The 18,219-nt window shown below is 44.1% G+C and overlaps 1 protein-coding gene across 2 annotated transcripts; it reads left to right on the top strand.

Annotated features, from left to right (window-relative positions):
* Positions 1-8,133: 8,133 nt before the first annotated feature.
* TKDP2 (trophoblast Kunitz domain protein 2) lies at positions 8,134-17,908 on the top strand. 2 transcript variants are annotated; one of them, NM_001012683.2, is made up of 6 exons: positions 8,134-8,246; positions 10,243-10,326; positions 11,456-11,515; positions 12,747-12,821; positions 16,639-16,834; positions 17,291-17,908. In NM_001012683.2, coding segments are annotated over exons 1-6 (510 nt in total). In that variant the 5' UTR covers positions 8,134-8,152; the 3' UTR covers positions 17,292-17,908. The 2 variants fall into 2 exon arrangements, with proteins under 2 accessions (NP_001012701.1, XP_059748410.1); XM_059892427.1 differs by lacking the exon at positions 17,291-17,908 and having other exon boundaries at positions 8,137-8,246; positions 16,639-16,889.
* The last annotated feature ends 311 nt before the right edge of the window (positions 17,909-18,219 follow it).

Below are 18,219 nucleotides of genomic sequence, written 5' to 3'. Positions count from 1 at the left end.
TGTAAGGGACAGACAGACTTCTGTTGGACACTTGAAGTATGGGCTGACCTAAGAAACAAGACCCCAGTCTGTGGTCTGGGTCACCTCTATGGATTTAGCTGCTGCTGCTGCTAAGTTGCTTCAGTCATGTCCGACTCTGTGCGACCCCAGAGACGGCAACCCACCAGGCTCCCCTGTCCCTGGGATCCTCCATTTCCTTCTCCACTATGGATTTAGAGTCAGAGTCAATTGACTCCTGAGATTTCAATGGGTGTTGGGGAACTGGTTGCTGTTGGTAGGGACCTCACGTATTTCTAGTCAGGGGAAAAACCCAGACTCACTCTTCTTGTCTACCATTTGTCTCTGGATTGAGGGTCAGGGCCCTGGAACTATACTATGTGGGCCCAAGCACTCAGAACCCCATTCATGTTCTCTACATTTTCAGAATATCTGGCAGAATCAGGTACTTGATTAAATGGGGTGTGACAGCATGGCGTCTTGTCCTGATCCCATGATCCACATGCTGTGTGTCCTGGGGCAAGTCATCTGCACTTTCCTTACATGAGCCCAGAGAACAGGTTACATGAGCTTTTTGAAAGTTTATTAGTCATTAATATAACATTTTACACATTTGTCTTCAAAGGTGTCCATTTTCTACCAATTTGGTTTAGTCAAAAAGACTCCTTTGCCTACATTTCCTTGCTGCTGCTGCTAGGTCACTTCAGTCGTGTCCAACTCTGTGTGACCCCATAGATTACCACCCCTCTAAAAAATTTATCTGTCAAATATAATCATTTATCTGTTAGGAAATTAACCAGAATGTTGAGAGTCAGCTGATCTTCCCTCCAGAGGCAACTGTAGGAAGAACAGGAAATGCAGTACTTCTGGGAGTTTGTTCAAGACAGCAGGCTGTTCTATCCAGATGGTACAGTCAAGTGAAGGTGATTCACTTTGCTCTCCTGCTCGAGTATTATTTCATTATCCAATCAGGATGCAGGGTTTTAGGGGAGACTCAAAATTACATAGACAGGCCTCATTATCAAAGAGATTATTAGGAATTTTTTTTTAATCTCCAGTCTCTTCAATAACTGTGCATTTAGCATGAGTATGAATGGGAGATTGATTTAATGAAAAATATTAATAAGTATGTATGTTTTTTTGGTCCCAGAAGGCATCTTTCTTGGTGTAGGGAAAATATTGTAAACAAACTATCATTAAAAAAAAAATTCCATATAGTCAGAGTTATGGTTTTAAGCAGTAGTCATGTAGGCATATGAGAGTTGAACCATAAAGAAGGCAGAGCCCCCCAAAATAGATGTTTTCAAATTGCTGTGCTGGAGAAGACACTTGAGAGTTCTGTGGTTGACAAGGACATCAGATCAGTCAATCCTAAAGAAAATCAACAGTAAATATTCATTGGAAGGAACAAGGTTGAAGCTGAAGCTCCAATACTTTGGTCACCTGATGAGAAGAGCTGACTCATTGGAAAAGACTCTAATGCTAGGAAAGATTGAGAGCAGGAGGAGATGGGGACGACAGAGGATGACGTGGGTGAATGGCATCATTGACTCAATGAACACGAGTTTGAGCAGATTCTGAGAGATAGTGAAGGACAGGGAAGCCTGGCATCTGCAGTCCGTGGGTCCCAAAGACTTGGACACGACTTAGTGACTGAACTTTCCCTGTTGGCATCCCTAGTATCTCAGTGGTAAGAGTTCTTCTGCCAGTCAAGAGGACAGGGTAGATACTTAGTTTGGGAAGATCCCCTGGAGAAGGAAATCTTAATCCACTCCAGTATTTTTGCCTGGGAAATCCCATGGGCAGAGGAGCCTGGAGGGCTACAGTCCATGGGATCACAAGAGTCAGACAAGACTTAGGTACTGAACAACAACAATGGGATAATGACTTGGTATTAATGAAAAGAGATTGTGTTAAGTAACTCACTACGCTACTGTGTAGACTTGAGGAAGAAATTTCAACTCTCAGAAACCCAGATTCATTCTTTATAAAAGAGGATGACGGTGTTTGCATTAAGAAATCCCCAGCTTTGTTTCCTTTTGAGAACTCCAACATGCTTTGAACAACATGGAACAAGGCAAATTGTCGAGAAGCACATAGAGTTTTAGTTTCCTTGGCAACTGACTGTCCTTTAAATGTTCTTTAAATGTGCTGCTGCTAAGTCGCTTCAGTCGTGTCCGACTCTGCACGACCCCATAGACGGCAGCCCACCAGACTCCCCCGTCCCTGGGATTCTCCAGGCAAGAACACTGGAGTGGGTTGCCATTTCCTTCTCCAATGCATGCAAGTGAAAAGTGAAAGTGAAGTCGCTCAGTCGTGTCCGACTCTTAGCGACCCCATAGACTGCAGCCCACCAGGTTCCTCCATCCATGGGATTTTCCAGGCAAGAGTACTGGAGTGGGGTGCCATTGCCTTCTCCATTAAATGTGCAGTAAATACAAGGAATAAATAGGACTGGATATTGTAGTTTCACCTTCTTTAAAAGAAGTTCAACATCAGGAAGTTCCTGGAGTGCCAGAGAGAAGTCGCAGTCTCTTCTTGAAATATGTCTCCTTCTTTCTCAGGGGTAAGTGAAAGCCCTCTTACTTCAGTGAGTGACCTCACCCAGGTCCAGGCCTTTCTCCACCACACCATGCCATTATTTGATTCTCTGGTCAAAAGAGTTAAGTGTTAACTATCATCATTACCCATTATTGTTATCATTTCAAAGGATTTTGGCTTTGCCAGGAAAAGAATATATGTCTATGGAGGCCATAGACACTGCTTTCAAAACGGCCCCAGGATGTCAGCAGCATGATCTCATGTAACGAATGAAGATGAGGGTAATTTCAGGCCACAGATCACACAGTTAGGAAAAGGCAGAACTGGGACACAGACTGAGGTCCTGTGATCCCAAAACCACAGGTGGCGAGACCAGAGCTGCAGGGAGAGAGTAGGGGGTGCAAGTGGCTGCAGCAAAGCCTCTGGATTTCTTCTGTAAACTGGGCGGTTTTCCCTCCAGGGACGTTTCTTGACTCTCAGAAGGTCACGTTACATGTTTAGTTATGAAAAATCAGTGCCTGACCTGACTCTACCAGATTAGGGACCTCAAAACTGATACACTATTCCTGGTCACTGCCTTGCCCCTGATCCTACTGTAGTGTCATAAGAGGATCCATGTTTGATCCCTGTCTCTGTTCATGCTCCAGGCAACCTGAAAGTCTTGGAACTTTATGTATTTTTATAAATCATGAGATGAGTGAAGGATGGGACCTGAGATAGAGTCTAGACGGGACTGGACTCCAGAATTTTCCATCAGCTGATTATAGGGTTAAAACTATCACCCCTCAGTCCCTCTGAGGACTGTACAGAGTACTGATACTGAGTTTTATCACAAGTGGCCAATGATTCTATCAACTTTCCTGCCTCCACCCTCAATTAAAACCCATGAATGCTGGGTTGAGAGAGCCTCAGGGAGGTGATAACATCAAGGGATTGAGAAGGGTGAGAGTCCTGAGAGTCCTTGGAGGCTTGGCAACCCCAACTCCCCATTTACCCCATGCTTCTGGCAATCCACTACAGCACTCTTTCCTGGGAAATCCCATGTATGGAGGAGCCTGATAGGCTGCAGGTCATGGGTTTGCAAAGAGTCAGACATGACTGAGAGACTTCTCCTCCATTAGGCTGTTCCTGAGTTTTAATGTTTTATAATACCTGGGGACAGTAAGTAAATGGCTTTCCTAAGTTCTCTGAATATTTCTAATAAGTTATTGAACATGGGAGGTGGGTTATGGAACCTGCCAATTTATAGCCAGTCAGTCACACAGTAAGTGACAGTGGAAATTGTGATCAACACTTGAGAGTGCAGCCATCCTCAGGGATGGAGCCCTCATCCTGTGATGTCTGGGCCACCTCTGTGGATTTAGTGTCAGAAGTAAATGGACTCTTGGATGCCCAAGAGTGAGTGTGAGGAACTGCTTTCTACTGGCAGAGATCCACGTTTGGTGTCAGGGACAAAACCCAAACTCACTCTTTTCTACCATTTGTGTCTGGCGTGAGGCTTAGGGACAGGACGATATTATGTTGAACAGAGCACTCAGAACTGCTTTCCAGTTCTCTGCAGTTTCAGAATTCCTGGAGAAAAAGTTGCTTGATTAAATGGGTTGTGACTTGTCCTGATCCTAACACTCAAAGGTTTTGTGTCCTGGGGCAAGTCATTTGCAGTGTCTTCACATGAACAATTGGCCAGGTTACATGAGTTTTTTGAAAGGATTATCAGTCATGACTGGAGAGGAAATGGCAACCCTCTCCAGTATTCTTACCTGGAGAATACCATGAACCTGGTGGGCTGCAGGACATGGGGTGGCAAGGAGTTGGACATGACGGAGAGACTAACAACATAGTTGATTAACAATGTTGTGACAGTTTTGGGTGGTCAGCAAAGTAACTCAGCCACATATGTAAATGTATTCATTCTCCCCCAAACTCTGCTCCCATCCAGGCTGCCACATAACAGTGAGCAGTGTTCCATGTGCTCTACTCGTGGTTATTCAATGTCACACTTTCTTTCCCAGTGGTGAAATGTTTCCACCACACGTATGTCCAGAAAATAGCATTATAAACTCACAGGCCTTTGTCCAGCTCTGATCATTCTCAACATATGGAGAATGTTCATAATAAGTATCCTCCCGTTTTGTTCTTTTGGAGTTAATCAGTGGCATAATGTCAATAAATCTGTAGATACTCAGTAACAATATGTAATTACTTACAGTATTATCCTGTCAGTGTGACATCTAAAGACATTGGTAATAATGCCCTGGACAGAAGGATATCAAAGGGCCTTTTCACATTCACCCCCCTGCACCCCTACCATCTATCTCTATTGCAAACAGACTGGTGGTTTCAGTTGTTCACCTGGTAGACCAAACGGTGAGGATCACCTTCCTATTTGACCAAGATCCTCCCATCTCTGCAGCCCTGTGTCCTGACTTCTGCCTGCTATCTCCATACACAGGTCCCTGCAAGGCCAAAATAATCAGATCCTTCTACAAGGCTAGGTCTGGGTTCTTGAAGACATTTGTATTTGGCAGCTGCAAAGCAAAGAATAACAGTGTCAAGATCAAGGAGGTCTGTCCCAGACACATGGTGATCTCGTACACGACTTAGTGGCTAAAAATAAACTAACACCTTTTCCTGAACACTTACTGTGAACCCGTCCCATATGTCACAATGTTAAATGCCCCTGGACCAGGTGAGTAATATGGCTGGACATATTTAGAGTGGGGGTGGAGACTGGAGGGACAATAGGGAAGATTGGGAGATTATGGAAACTGGAGAGAACACTCCCCTCCTGAGAAGAGAGCAGCTCTCCTTAGCTTAGTTCACGGCTTTCAGAACATGTTCCCTTGCGCAGCACCCTCAGTCCTGGAAACCTGTTAGACGCAGATACTCAGGTCCCAACCATGTCCCAACAGAGGGATCAGATCTGTGTTTCAACAAATGCCTAATAGATTCTGAAGCTTGCTCAGAGTTGAGACCCACTGCTCCCTGGTGGCTCATATGGTAGACAAGCTGCCTGCAATGCAGACGACCCAAGTTTGATCCCAGCATTGGGAAGATCACCTGGAGAAGGGAATGTGTGTCCACTCCAGTATTCTTGCCTGGAGAATCCCATGGACAGAAGAGGGTTCTTGTTAAATGGCAGGACTCTGTTGTCAGATCACTTACTTTTTCCAACAATGTGAGATGTTCATTTTTTATAAAATCTCCCACTGCTAAATCCTGGAAATGTTTCAAAATTGTAAATGGTACTGTGTGGGTTAATAATACCTAGATGCTAGCCACATTTGCAATCTCTGCTTTGTGTTTTCCCTTTTAAGCCTGAAATTAATTCTAATAAAAATAGTATCCACAACACCATTTTAAGAAAGTAAACTACTTATTTCCAAAAAGCCAGGGGCTGTTTTATCCATTAGCCTGAAATTGAGCACATGCTTTGAATATAAATGATGCTCACTGGACAAAGCCTCAGAAAAATCTAAACATCTTCTGCATGCTCAAGATACATTCCATTCTTTTAGGATTTGGCATTAGATAGCATGGAATTCAAATTTCTCATTTTTTAGAGGTAATTACTGAACATGATATGACTGAGCAGAGATATGACCTGATATCAGAGTTTGGGGTTCTCTGGTTTATTCAGATATATACCCTGTGGTTTTCCTGCCTTGTGATTTCTCTAAAGATGCCCAGGAAAGGGGAAGCTTCCTAATCAGAGATCTCAGTTATACATGACACAGGGAGGGGGTATGTGGAGAGAAGATCAGCCCATCAGGAAGCTTATGTTCCAGAAGACTGGAGGGATGTGCTCTCACCTGGACCAAAGTGAGGACAGGACAGGACAGGAGGACACCTGTTGAGAAAGATAGACAGATGAGAGAGGAGGGGGTAGATAAGAGGAGTTTGTACTCTTAGAGGGAGTCTCTGCTGCTCCCTGGTCTCAGGTGGACATATTGAGGCAGGAAGAGGGGAAGGGCCAGAGTGCCTCTTGTACTAAAATCTATTAATCATTTTATGATCTGCAGGTTGGGTGTCCTGAGCAAGTGGCTTCCCATCTGGAGCCACGGCTTTCTCCTTGACACAATCTGGGTGAGGATCCAGAGTTTTTGGTTCATCTGAGGCTAAATGAAATCATTCATGTGAAATATCTCAGGATAGAGCAGATCCTCCCCTCACACTGGCTATTTTGTGTGTAACTGGCTACTGATGTCCTTCTGTCCTGGGGTAACTTGATATTAAGACGTACTGCCCTTCTAAAGTGTGCTATGTGGTTTTAACTACAAGGAAACACACAAGGATATGCGAAGGGACTGTGGGTGTGTCAATCCTGATGTGTGCACCCTGGTTTACAGCTTCCAGTGCAGCAGAGTGCATGTGCACAGACTGAAGTCAGATCCCTGGGTCCCAATCCCCTCTCTACAACCTATGATCTAAGTAAATTACTTTATTTCTAGTTATCTCAGGTACCTCCTCAGTCACATGAGTAAATATCAACAGTTTCTCCCCTTTTTAAAAAAAATTTTGAGGACTTGATGAGTTTTATGTGTTAGGTGCTTAGGAAAATGCCTGCCACAATGAGGAATTTAAGTTTTCCCTGATGTAATGACTCAGTACTGCTATTATAATTACTACAAAGGACTTGGACTTCTCCAGAAAGGAATACATGCCAATTGCCTCCATTTCTTCCACAGCAGCCACATGATGTGGGAAGCATGGATCTCACATGACACCTGAACATATGAGGCTCTGGGAGATTCAAATCCTCAGGCACAAAGTTAGGATTACACAGAGCTGGTACCCTAGTTGAGGTCCTATGTCCCCATCACCAATGAGGGACAGCAGGAGGATGAAGGTGGCTATAGGCAGTCTTCCAAGATCGCCTGAAGTCCACTCATGCAGGCAGCACTTCTGTTTGCAACACCAGGTCAGGGACAGCAAGTGATCATGCATTCACTTCCCTGCTTCCCTTCGGCCCCCTGCCTTTACTCATTTTTCAATGCATAAAGAGGGTTATACTCCAGGAGGCCTAACCTTCTCCAGCTCAGTTTCTGCCTGGGCCAATGCCTGAAAAAGAGCAAGCATCCATCCAGTGGAGAAGCTGTGGCAATGGTTGCAGGAAGCTGTCCTGTGTCACCCCTGTCATCTGAGGCAGGTGAGGGGGGTCAGGGCATTGAGGCCCAGACGTGATGAAAGTAGCACGAGGCTGAAAAGGAGGACCTGGGCTAACACACTGCTATTCACCGATATGTCCTTTGATCCGTCTCATCCCCTCACTGTCCATCCATCATGTGCCACGCACTTGTCTAGTTTCTCAGATGTCTCTGAATGTCCATACGGGACAAACTCCATCTGTCTGATCACACTCTGTGCTTACATTAGACCCACAGGCATAATCAAGCCTGATAACTACTGTTCTCAGAGTAGTTCTCAGATTTGGCCCCTCCAGACAGAAGGCATGGTTAGGAGGGAGATTTTGCAATAAACAAGACTGACACAGCTCCTCCCCTGCCTCGCTGCCTTCCTCATCCTCTGATCCCACCCCTCAGCCAGGATATTAAAAGCTCAGTCTGTCCATCCCAAGCATCCTCAGGAGCCCTCCTGCAAGGCCACCACCAAGATGAGCCGGCTCTGCCTCTCCGCAGCCCTTCTCTTCCTCCTGGTTATCCTGGTGGACAGCACCCCGGTGTATGAACACCATACCCAGGACCAAGGTAGGACCAGGCTCACCTTCCTGTACAGACTGGAGGGAAATGATAGAAGTCCATGGAAGGGCTGGGGGCCAGTTGTGACCACACTGCTACCAGTCTTCTCTGAATTTCTCCTGTCACGTTGGGCAGGATATTTGTTTTTTCAGTTCTGGCAGCATTGGTCTTGCTGACTATGCCAGGATATTCCCTAGTTACTAGCGCTAGTCTCTGGTTGTGATGTGTGGTCTTCTCGTTGGGGTGGCTTCTCTCGTTGCAGAGCAGGGACTCTAGGCATTTAGGCTCAGTAGTTGCAGATCACCTGCTTAGTTACCCCAAGGCATGTGGATCCTCCCAACCAGGGATAGAGCCCATGTCCCTGCATTAACATGTGGATTCTTATCTTACAGACCACCAGGGAAGTCTTACATTGGAAACTTTTAACTCAGCTGACATCATGATGCTCATGAGGATATCTTTAAAATTTCATATTAAATATATATCTATCCCAGCTAACTCTGCCAGATCAGGGCCCATTTCTGAGACTCTATTCCTGGTCCCTGCCTTGTCCATGAACCTTGCTGTAGTGTAGTAACACAAAGCTGCATATTTGATCCTTGTTGGTTAATAGCCCAAGCCTCCTAAAACGTGGAATTCACTGACTTTATAGGTTATAAGATGACTCATAAAAGGAGACTCAAGGTACCTTCAAGAGGGGCTGGCGTCCAAGGAACTTCAAACATCCATTTCACCGTTCCAGGTTTCACCATGTCTCATTCCAGCACCTCTGTGGAGAGGGAAGGGACCTGAGAATGAGATCAATCACCAGTGGCTGATGATCCAACCAATACGCTTGTTTAGTGAACCCTTGGAAGAAATACATAAAAACGGCTCAGAGAGCTTGTGCGTTTTTGAATACAGGAAGCTGATTTGAGGGTGCTGTGCTCACTAGGACACAGGGGTTGGGCACAGCTCCCTCCCCCTTTGCATACACATCTCTTCCATTTTACTGCCTTGAATTACATTTTGCATAGTTATCTGAGATGTGTAAGCAAGTGTTTTTCCTAAGTTCAGCCACCAATTCTATTGAGCTGTTGATTTTGAAGGTGGGGTCATGGACATCCCAATTTTCACCATTTGATCACAAGCATGAGCGACTCGGGACCTCACAGATGGCAGCTGAGCTGAGGACGGTCTTGAGTTCTCAACCTGCAGAGTCTGCACTAACTCCATAGATTTCAAATCAGAAGTAAATTGACTTGCTAGACACCCAGTGGGTGTTTGGGGACTCGGTTGCTCTTAAAGGACCCCATATTTGTTGTCAGAGTAAAACCCAGACTCACTCTCCCCTGTGATTCGGGGACTCATGTGTTGCTCCAAAAGTGGGGATTCATGAAAGTAGGACCTTGCACCCAGAAACTGTTCTTAGTTATCTGTATTTTCAGAGTTCCTGGCAGAATCAGGTAGTGTATCAAATGGGTTGTAATGTGACAGTGTCTTGTCGTGACCCAGATACCTACATGTCCTAGGGCAAGTCATCTGCAATTTTCTCATTGGAACAGGGGATACATGTTACATGGGTTTTTGAACAGAAACCAGTCATGAACATAAACAGTTGAATCACATTTCATGGTGAATTTTGTGCATTTTTCACCAAGATGTGTTCATGTGGAAATGATTTCTCTACCTACTTGCTATGGGTGAGAAAGTATATTTAAGTGTCAAAGAGCAATTATTCCTCTTTTATGAATATAACCAGAAAAACCTGGATGAATGAGCAGATCCACTGCAGAGAAAATAAGAAACACACAGAGCCCAGTGTGGGTTTGCCCCTGGGGCCAAGGCTGATACAATATTAGTAAAGTCTCCAGGCCCTCTCCTTTGTCCTCTTTTGACTATTATTTGATTATCCATATTGTCCCCTTCCTTGTCCACTGTTGACTTACTTTATTATGCATTTGATCCTTGTCATGGTGCATGGGCCAGGCCTCCTGAAACTCCTGGAATCTACTGTCTTTCATAGGTCTGGAGACAAGCCATAGAAGGGGACCTGAGAAGCGTTCAATAATAGATGTGATTTCACATGTCATCGATGGTGTAGTTAAAGGTTTGAACTTTTTCCACCTCTGGGAAGAGGGGAGGGCACTGGGATTGAGAACAATCACCACTGGCCAACAACTCAATCAATACGCCTGTTTAGTGAAACCTCAATGAAAATCCACAAATATGGGCAATCAGGGAGCTTTTGGGGTAGTATCACACGACAGTGATGTGAGGGGCCAGTGTTCTCTAGGACATGAAGGCTCCTCACAACTCCACTTCCGCTTTACCCTGCATGTCTCACTCATTTTTGCTGTGCTTAGATTTATCCTTAATAATAATGTGAGATCCATATGTGTGTGGTCTTCCTGAGTTTGGTCGTTAGATTTATTGAGTTATTGAACATGGAGTGCTGTAATGTTACTTCCTAGTTTTAGCTACTTTGTCAAATGACAACCACTTCACTGTCATCTGAATTGAGGACAGTTTTGAGCCCTCAACATGCAGAATCTCTACTAACTCCCCAGATTTTGTATCGGAATAAAATTGACTTGCGCACACCCAGTGGATGTTTGGGGAATTGGATGTTGTTGCTAGAGATACCATGTATTTGGTTCAGGGAAACCCAAACTCACACTCTGTGTGCTTTGGGAGCTCAGGTGAGTTCGGGGGACAGGGAAGTAATGCAAGTGGGACACTGCATCCAGAAGCTCTCAGCAGTTATTGATATTTTCAGAGTTCCTGGCAGAATAGGATAGTATATCAAATGGGTTGTGACATGACCATATCTTGTCCTGACCTTCAACAAACATGCTGTGTGTCCTGGGGCAGGTCGTCTAGAACTTCCTCATCTGAACAGCAGATACCTGCTACATGGATTCTTTGAACATATTACTGTTCATAAATATAAAGTGTTTATTCACATTCATGGACAATTTTGGCTATTTTCCTGTGGATATGTTCATTTGAAATAATTTCTCTACCTACTTGCTTGGGGCCAGAAAGAATAATTATGTGTCAAATAATGATTATTACTCTCTTATAAAAATTAGTCAGAATGACCTGGGAAAATGATCAGAGTATCAAGGCCTTTTCCCTTGCCCGTGTTTGACTATCATTTTATTATCCATATTTGATCCTTTTTCTGGTTCATGGTCCAAGAGTCCTGACAATTTTGGAATTTTTGTCCTTCATAGGTACCAAGATATTTCATGGACTGAAAGGACTGGCTGACATAATCAGTAATGGAATTCAAGGTTTGAAACCTCCCTACACCTGAAGGGAGCAGGGAGGGCACTGGGGTTGAGATCAGTCATTGCTGCCCAAAGATTCAATCAATAACCCTGTTGAAGGAAACCTCAATCAAAGTTAAAAAAATAAAACTCCATAAATTCTAGCATTCAGCGAGCTTATGGGTGGGAACCAATGGTGAGGATGTGAGGGTGCTGTGCTCTCTGGGGCATGAATGCTCACCACACCTCCACTCTTTCTTTGCCCTCTATGGCTCTTCCATTTCACCGTTTCTGAGTTTTCTCTTGTATATTATTCCGAGGACAGTAAGTATAGGGTTTCATGAGTTCAGTTGCCGGTTTGATTGAGATATTGAGCATGGAGGTGGGGCCATGGAAACTCCCACTTTTAGTTACTTGGTCAGAAGTATGAGTGACTCGAACTGCATGACTGGCATCTGATGTCAGCAGAGTCTTGATACCTCAACCTGCGGCACAGGCACTAACTCCACAGGTACGGTCTCAGAAGTCAATTGACAGTGGGGTGCCCACTGGGTATCGGGAATTGGATGAGGTTGGTGCAGAAATCATATCTTTGCAGTCAGGAAAACCCCAAGACTCACCCTGTCTAGTGATTTGAGGGCTCACATGGGGCTTGGGGAGCTAAGTAGTAAGAGTAGGACCCTGCATCTAGAAACTCTTACCAGTTATCTATATTTTCAAGATCCAAGCAGAATCTACAGTGTGTCCGTGGGTTGTGATATGACATTATCTTGTCCTGATCCCACCACCCACACACTTGTGTCATGGGGCAAGTCATCGGTAGTTTCCTCATCTGAATAGGGGAAATTTCTTACATGAGGTCTTTGAACTGATGACGAGTCATGAATATAAACAGTTTCTTCCCACGTCATAACCAGGTTTATCCATTTTCCACCACAATGTGTTAATCTGAAAAAAGTTTCTCCACCTACTTGTTTTGGACAATTAAATCTATTTCTTTATCAAATAATGATTATTTCTCTATTATGAAAACTAATTGAAAGATGTGGAGCTACTGAGGAGAGCAACTGCAGGGAAAGCAAGAAACACAGCCCTTGTGTGGTAGGCTTGGGACCAAGTCTGAGACAATTTTACTAAAATCCCCAAGCTCCTTCCTTTGTCCTTTTTGACTGTCATTTTCTTGTCCATATTTGATCCTTTTCCTGTATCATGGACCAGGCCTCCTGAAACTCTTGCAATTTACTCTCTTTCATAGGTCAGGTGATGATTTCCGGAACACAACTTGAGAACCATACGGTCGAGGAGTTCCTAACACAAATACTCAAACATGGTAAGAAAGGTTGTGTATTTTCTTCACATCTGGGGAGAGGGAAGGTCACTAAGATTGAGATCAATCACCAGTGGCCAGTGATTCAATCAATAAGCCTGTTTCTTGAGACCTCATTTCAGTCAGTTCAGTTCAGTCACTCAGTCATGTCTGACTCTTTGCAACCCAATGGACTGTAGCACGCCAGGCCTTCCTGTCCATAACCATCTACTGGAGCTTACTTTTTCACTCTCCTCTTTCACTTTCATCAAGAGGCTCTTTAGATCCTCTTCACTTTGAAACCTCAAACCTGCATAAATATTGGGATTCAGAGAGTTTTGGGGTGGTGAATACAAATATATGATGTGAGAGTGCTGTGCTCACTAGAGCATGAAGGCTCTCCAACCTACAGTCCCCCTTCATCCTACACACCTCCTCCATTTCACTCTTTCTGAATTTTCATTTCTATTAATCTGAGAACGGGCTTCCCTCTAGCTCAGTCGTAAGACTCTGCCTGCAGTACAGGAGTCTCAGTTTTGATCCCTGGTTTGGGAAGATTCCCTAGAAAAGGAAATGGCAACCTACTCCAATATCCTTGCCTGGAAAATCTCATGGACACAGGAGCCTGGTGGGCTGCAGTCCATGGGGTCACAAAAAGTTGGGCAGGACTGAGCAACTAACACTTACCTTCTTACTTAATCTGAGAACAGTCAGTAAGGGTTTTCCTTAGTCTGGTCATTAGTTCCATTCAGTTATTGAACATGGAGATATGGTCATGGAACCTCCAAATTTTAGCCATTTGGTCACAAGCATAAGTAACTTTGGACCACACGGTTCATACTAAAGTGAGGACAGTTGTGATCCCTCAATGGGCGGGATCTGTACTAACTGCATGGATTTGATATCACATGTTAAGTGACTGGGAGACACCCAGGAGTCGTTTGGGGAATTGGTTGATGTCAGTCTAGATACCACATATTTGGTCAAGGGAAACCCAAACTCACTCTCTGCTGTGATTTGGGAGCTTAGGTGAGGTTTGCAGACAGGGAAGTAATGAAAGTAGGATGCTACATCCAGAAACTCTTATAAGTAAACATAATTTTTCGAATTCCTGGTAGAATCAGGTATTGTATCAGATGGGCTATGACGTGATAGTATCTTGTCCTGACTCTACCACCCCTGTGGTCTGTGTTCTGGGGCAAGTCATCTGCAATTTCCTCAACTGACTAGTGGAAAAATATACAAGCATTCTTTAACAGATTATCAGTCATGAATATCAATAATCTATTCATATTTCATGACCAATTTTGTCCATTTCCACCAGTGTGTTCATCTGAAGAACATGATCCTTGACCTCCTTTGGTCAAGATAAAATATTAATATGTCAAGTAATGATTATTACTTTAATATTAAAATAAGCAGAAAGACGTAGGATCACTGAGCAGGGAAACTGCAGTAACACAAGAAACACAGTCTTTGTCTCATGGGATCTAGGTTAAGACAATATGAGCAAAGTCTCCAGGCCCTTTCACTTGTCCTCTTTTGACTATTATTTTATTATTCATATATTTGATCCATATTTGATCCTTTTCCTGCTTCATTGCCCAGACCTCCTAAAATTCTTGGAATTTCCTTTCTTTGTTAAGTCACGAGACCACTCAGGGAGAGCACCTAGGAAATATTCAGATCTGGGCTGCTCCTCCAAAACACTCAAACACCCATTTAGAGGTTGGAAATTTCACCACTTTCTTGCCAGCACCTCTGGGGAGGAGGGAAGACTCTGAGATTGAGATCAATCAGCAATGACTACTAACTGAGTCAATATGGCTATTTATTAACCTCCACAAAAATCCATAAATATTTGGTTTAAGAGATGTTTTGAGGTTAATGATAACTCATACAGACTATTTACTATCTACTATTTACTATTTACTACTTTATCCTGGAAGGAGACTGAATGTTAGAGGGAGATTGACCATTATGTAGATGTGCCCCATCATCAAGGTGATTTCTTACTAAAAGGAAATCAATTATATCCATTCTATTTGATGACTGTGCCCTTGTGGAGAGAATGACAATGGGAGTTATTATGTTACTACAGTGCATTGTTCTTCAGATGGAGCAAAAGCCGTGAAAAAATATGGCAATATAGCTTGCCTTGTAGTAGGGATACAAGCAATAGCAAAGAGGAGAAATCCTATGGTAGGTTATACTTTTTTAGAAAGTAGAGACTGGTGTGTAGAAAGGATGCTGTGCTTTTTCTCCAGTTTCAGAGAAACCTTCTGTGATAAGGAGGTATTGAGTAGAGGCTGCAGAAGTAACGCGTCTGGTCTGTTTGAGCAGCAGCTGGGACCCGGCTGGCTGGAGCTGAGTGGGTGGAGGGAAGGGGAGTGGAAGGGATTGAGGCAGAGATGTCATGGGGGCAGGTCCTGAGGAGCCTTGTGGGCCTTTATAAGAATCAGAGTTTGATTCTCAGAGAAAAGGGGAGTCACTGAGGAAGGTGGTCTTGGGAACAGTGGGTTTGGGCTCAACAGCAGGATCCCTGAGGCTGCAGTGCACAGAGTGTCCTCTAGGGGGCAAAGAGCAGAGACAGAGGCCCAGGGCCAGTGAGCAGGCTGCTGCAGTGGTCCACATGGAATGTGACCTATGTTGTTCCCTGGGTGGATCCCAGGTCTCTCTAGTAACATGAATGTCTTGCTCTGTTGAAGTTTCTATGGAGGCTTAATTACCTAGTCATGATGCATTAAATCATTAGCATTTGGAGGTTGTTCAACAGACAGCTCCATTATCCTCCCAGAGGTTGAGGGAAGGCAAAGGGATGATGGATAGAAGACCACGGTGGAGGGTGGGAATGAAAGTGCCCACCGCCCTGTAGATAGTGCCTTCCTGTGCGATAAGAGCCCATTCTGGTTTACAAGGGTTTTTCCAAAATCACTGTCTTCACATACCAGAAGACACTTTTATTGTTCTCATCACATTAGAAATACCAAGATGTTTAGGAACTCAGTGTCAGAAAAAGAATCTTAAAAAAAATCACATATATGTGATTTATATGTGAAATATATGTGATTTATTTCTTCTTATAATCACAGTATCAACATATTGATAGTTCAACATTCGATTTATTCAGTCCTCCTGAGGGATCAGAAGTAAACACACTGGTATGTTTTCTTCATGCACTTTTTCACTATAGCATGATTCCTTCACATTTTTTATTCACAGTGGAAAGTTTTTGCTATGTACAAAGGTTCAGAGAACAGTATTATAAAACCCAGGTACCCAGACCCAGTAATTATTGACATATAGGGAATGATTTTCACCTCTGACCTGTTTTCATTGCTATAGAGTTGTGTATTTCTGGTTTTTGTTTTCTTTCTTTCTTTCTTTTGAGCATTTATTTGGTGTTTTTGGTGTTAGTTGCAGGCCACAGGCTCAGTAGTTGTGGCCTGCTGACTTAGATGTCCCTCAGGATGTGGGACTTTAGTTTTCTTACAAAGGGATTGAACCCCAGACTCCTGCATTGGAAGGCAGATGCTTAACCAATGGCCCACCAGGGAAGTCCCCTAGAAGTTTTTGAGGCTAAGCAAAGGCATTATGCCAATTTTTGTTAAAATACTTCATGAGGAGATATAGAAGTGAACATGATTAATATATCATGTCACCCCTAGCAGCATTCCTAATTCTTTCCTAGAAAGAAGGTTTTCAAATGGCATTTTCCATCTGACCATCCTCCACAAGCCTAGCATTCTCTACCCCAAAGAAACTGACAGTTCTAGCTGTTGTCCTTGTACGAGCTGTGATGACTGTCCTCATAACTGAGCCATTGCCCCTCCTTTCCCAGCAGCTTCTAAGCCTGAATTCTGCATGGAGCCTGAATTAAAGGGTCCCTGCAAGGACCAAATGACCAGGTACTTCTACAATGCCAAGACTAGGTACTGCGAGCCATTTGTATATGGCGGCTGCGAAGGGAACAAGAACAACTTCCAGACATTATCCCACTGCATAGTGACCTGCTGTCCAGTGCCTGTGACCATGTGGTAAGACAGGGGGCAGGGCACAGGGCAGGGGAAGGACTGGGGAAAGAGGTGGAGCTCAGGGGACCACACACCAGTCACACCTGCACAGTGTCTTCCTCCTTAATGCTTCCCAGGAGAAGAGGCGGCAGAGTCCTGTGAAACCACACACTGAGCAAGTTCTCCAGGGGTCAGCTTGGCAGAAGGTCAAAGCGGGATGCCTTTTATGACAATCTAAGCCTAATCACATGCTCTTCCATGTTAGATAGGAATACTGAGTCAACCACCCTCCAGGGCAGGTCTGATGTGCTCCTGACTGCCCCACCTTGGCATGGAAAACTCACTTCTCTCTTTTTGGCCATTTGGATCATGGGGACTATAGTTTCATCTTTTCTGGAAACTATAGGCTCTGTCAAGATGATAGGTGTTCATGTCTGAGGCTAAAATGATGGCACTCAACAAGTTCCTTTCTTTTTGCAGAGGACATGTGAAGAGTGTTTCCCAGAAAATGTGACGTCCGGGGAGGACCTCTGCAGGGCAGGCCATGGCTGCTTCTGAAACTGTTCAGTCTCTTGCAGTCCTTCTCTCCCCTCCCCTCTTCAGCAGAACCTGTCTAATTCCTGTCTTCTATTGGTCAATATGTCTAATTCTGTCTCACCCAGATGGCTCTCAGCACCATGAGAATGTCTTCCCTTTATTCCTAGCATGTAGCTCAGCTCCTGGAACCAAGTAGACAGTTCCTAATTATTTGAGGAAGAAAGGAAGGAATGTAGGAGCACATTCCTCATGACCAGAGTAACTATAGAGCCTGCAGTTTGATGAAGGATTTTTGTCTTCACCCATATCCTCACTGCATCTTCAGCTTCATCCCCCTCCCTACCATCACTGCTCTCTTTGTGGGTGTCCAAGGTGGAATTTCTCACAACCAGTTCTCAGAATCAGTAATGGGAGAAGGGTTTGCAATGTTGAAGCTTCCTGATCCTACAATGACGTTGCAATTTTCCTTTCCGTAGCTTCAAACACTGGGGCTATATTTCAATAATTATGCATTTTAAATAAATAATTCAATAATGCATTTCAATAAATGCATATGCTAAATTAAACTGACTGGAGTGGTGTCTTTTGCTTGAAACTGCAAACCTTAATCAAGAGGGTCCATGGGAATATTGGTCCTTCTCACTGTTCTCCAGACAGTGGGCACCTCCTGGTTCACTGTCCAGAGACTGTGCCCTACCGGGTATAGGAAGCAAACCCATGACAGCATCACTGACCTCTTAATAGCCACCCCAAGCCACACAGAAACCTGGGAGACACAAATCTCCACATGAGCTTTCATTCCTTTCTTCTAAGTTCAGTCAAATTTGGGGGAAGGTTGTCCTCTTGGACTCTCAGGAGAATAGGCATGAGGC

The sequence above is a fragment of the Bos taurus genome, chromosome 13 (genome assembly GCF_002263795.3).
Source record: "Bos taurus isolate L1 Dominette 01449 registration number 42190680 breed Hereford chromosome 13, ARS-UCD2.0, whole genome shotgun sequence".
Taxonomy (NCBI): Eukaryota; Metazoa; Chordata; class Mammalia; order Artiodactyla; family Bovidae; genus Bos; species Bos taurus.
This window is presented reverse-complemented; position numbering and strand designations above follow the sequence as displayed.

Excerpts from the sequence above, each read along its gene's own strand:
- TKDP2 (XM_059892427.1), top strand. The coding sequence starts at position 8,153 with ATGAGCCGGCTCTGCCTCTCCGCAGCCCTTCTCTTCCTCCTGGTTATC. Across the intron at positions 10,327-11,455 it reads CATCGATGGTGTAGTTAAAG|GTACCAAGATATTTCATGGA; the intron begins GTTTGAACTTTT and ends TGTCCTTCATAG. Across the intron at positions 11,516-12,746 it reads AATCAGTAATGGAATTCAAG|GTCAGGTGATGATTTCCGGA; the intron begins GTTTGAAACCTC and ends TCTCTTTCATAG.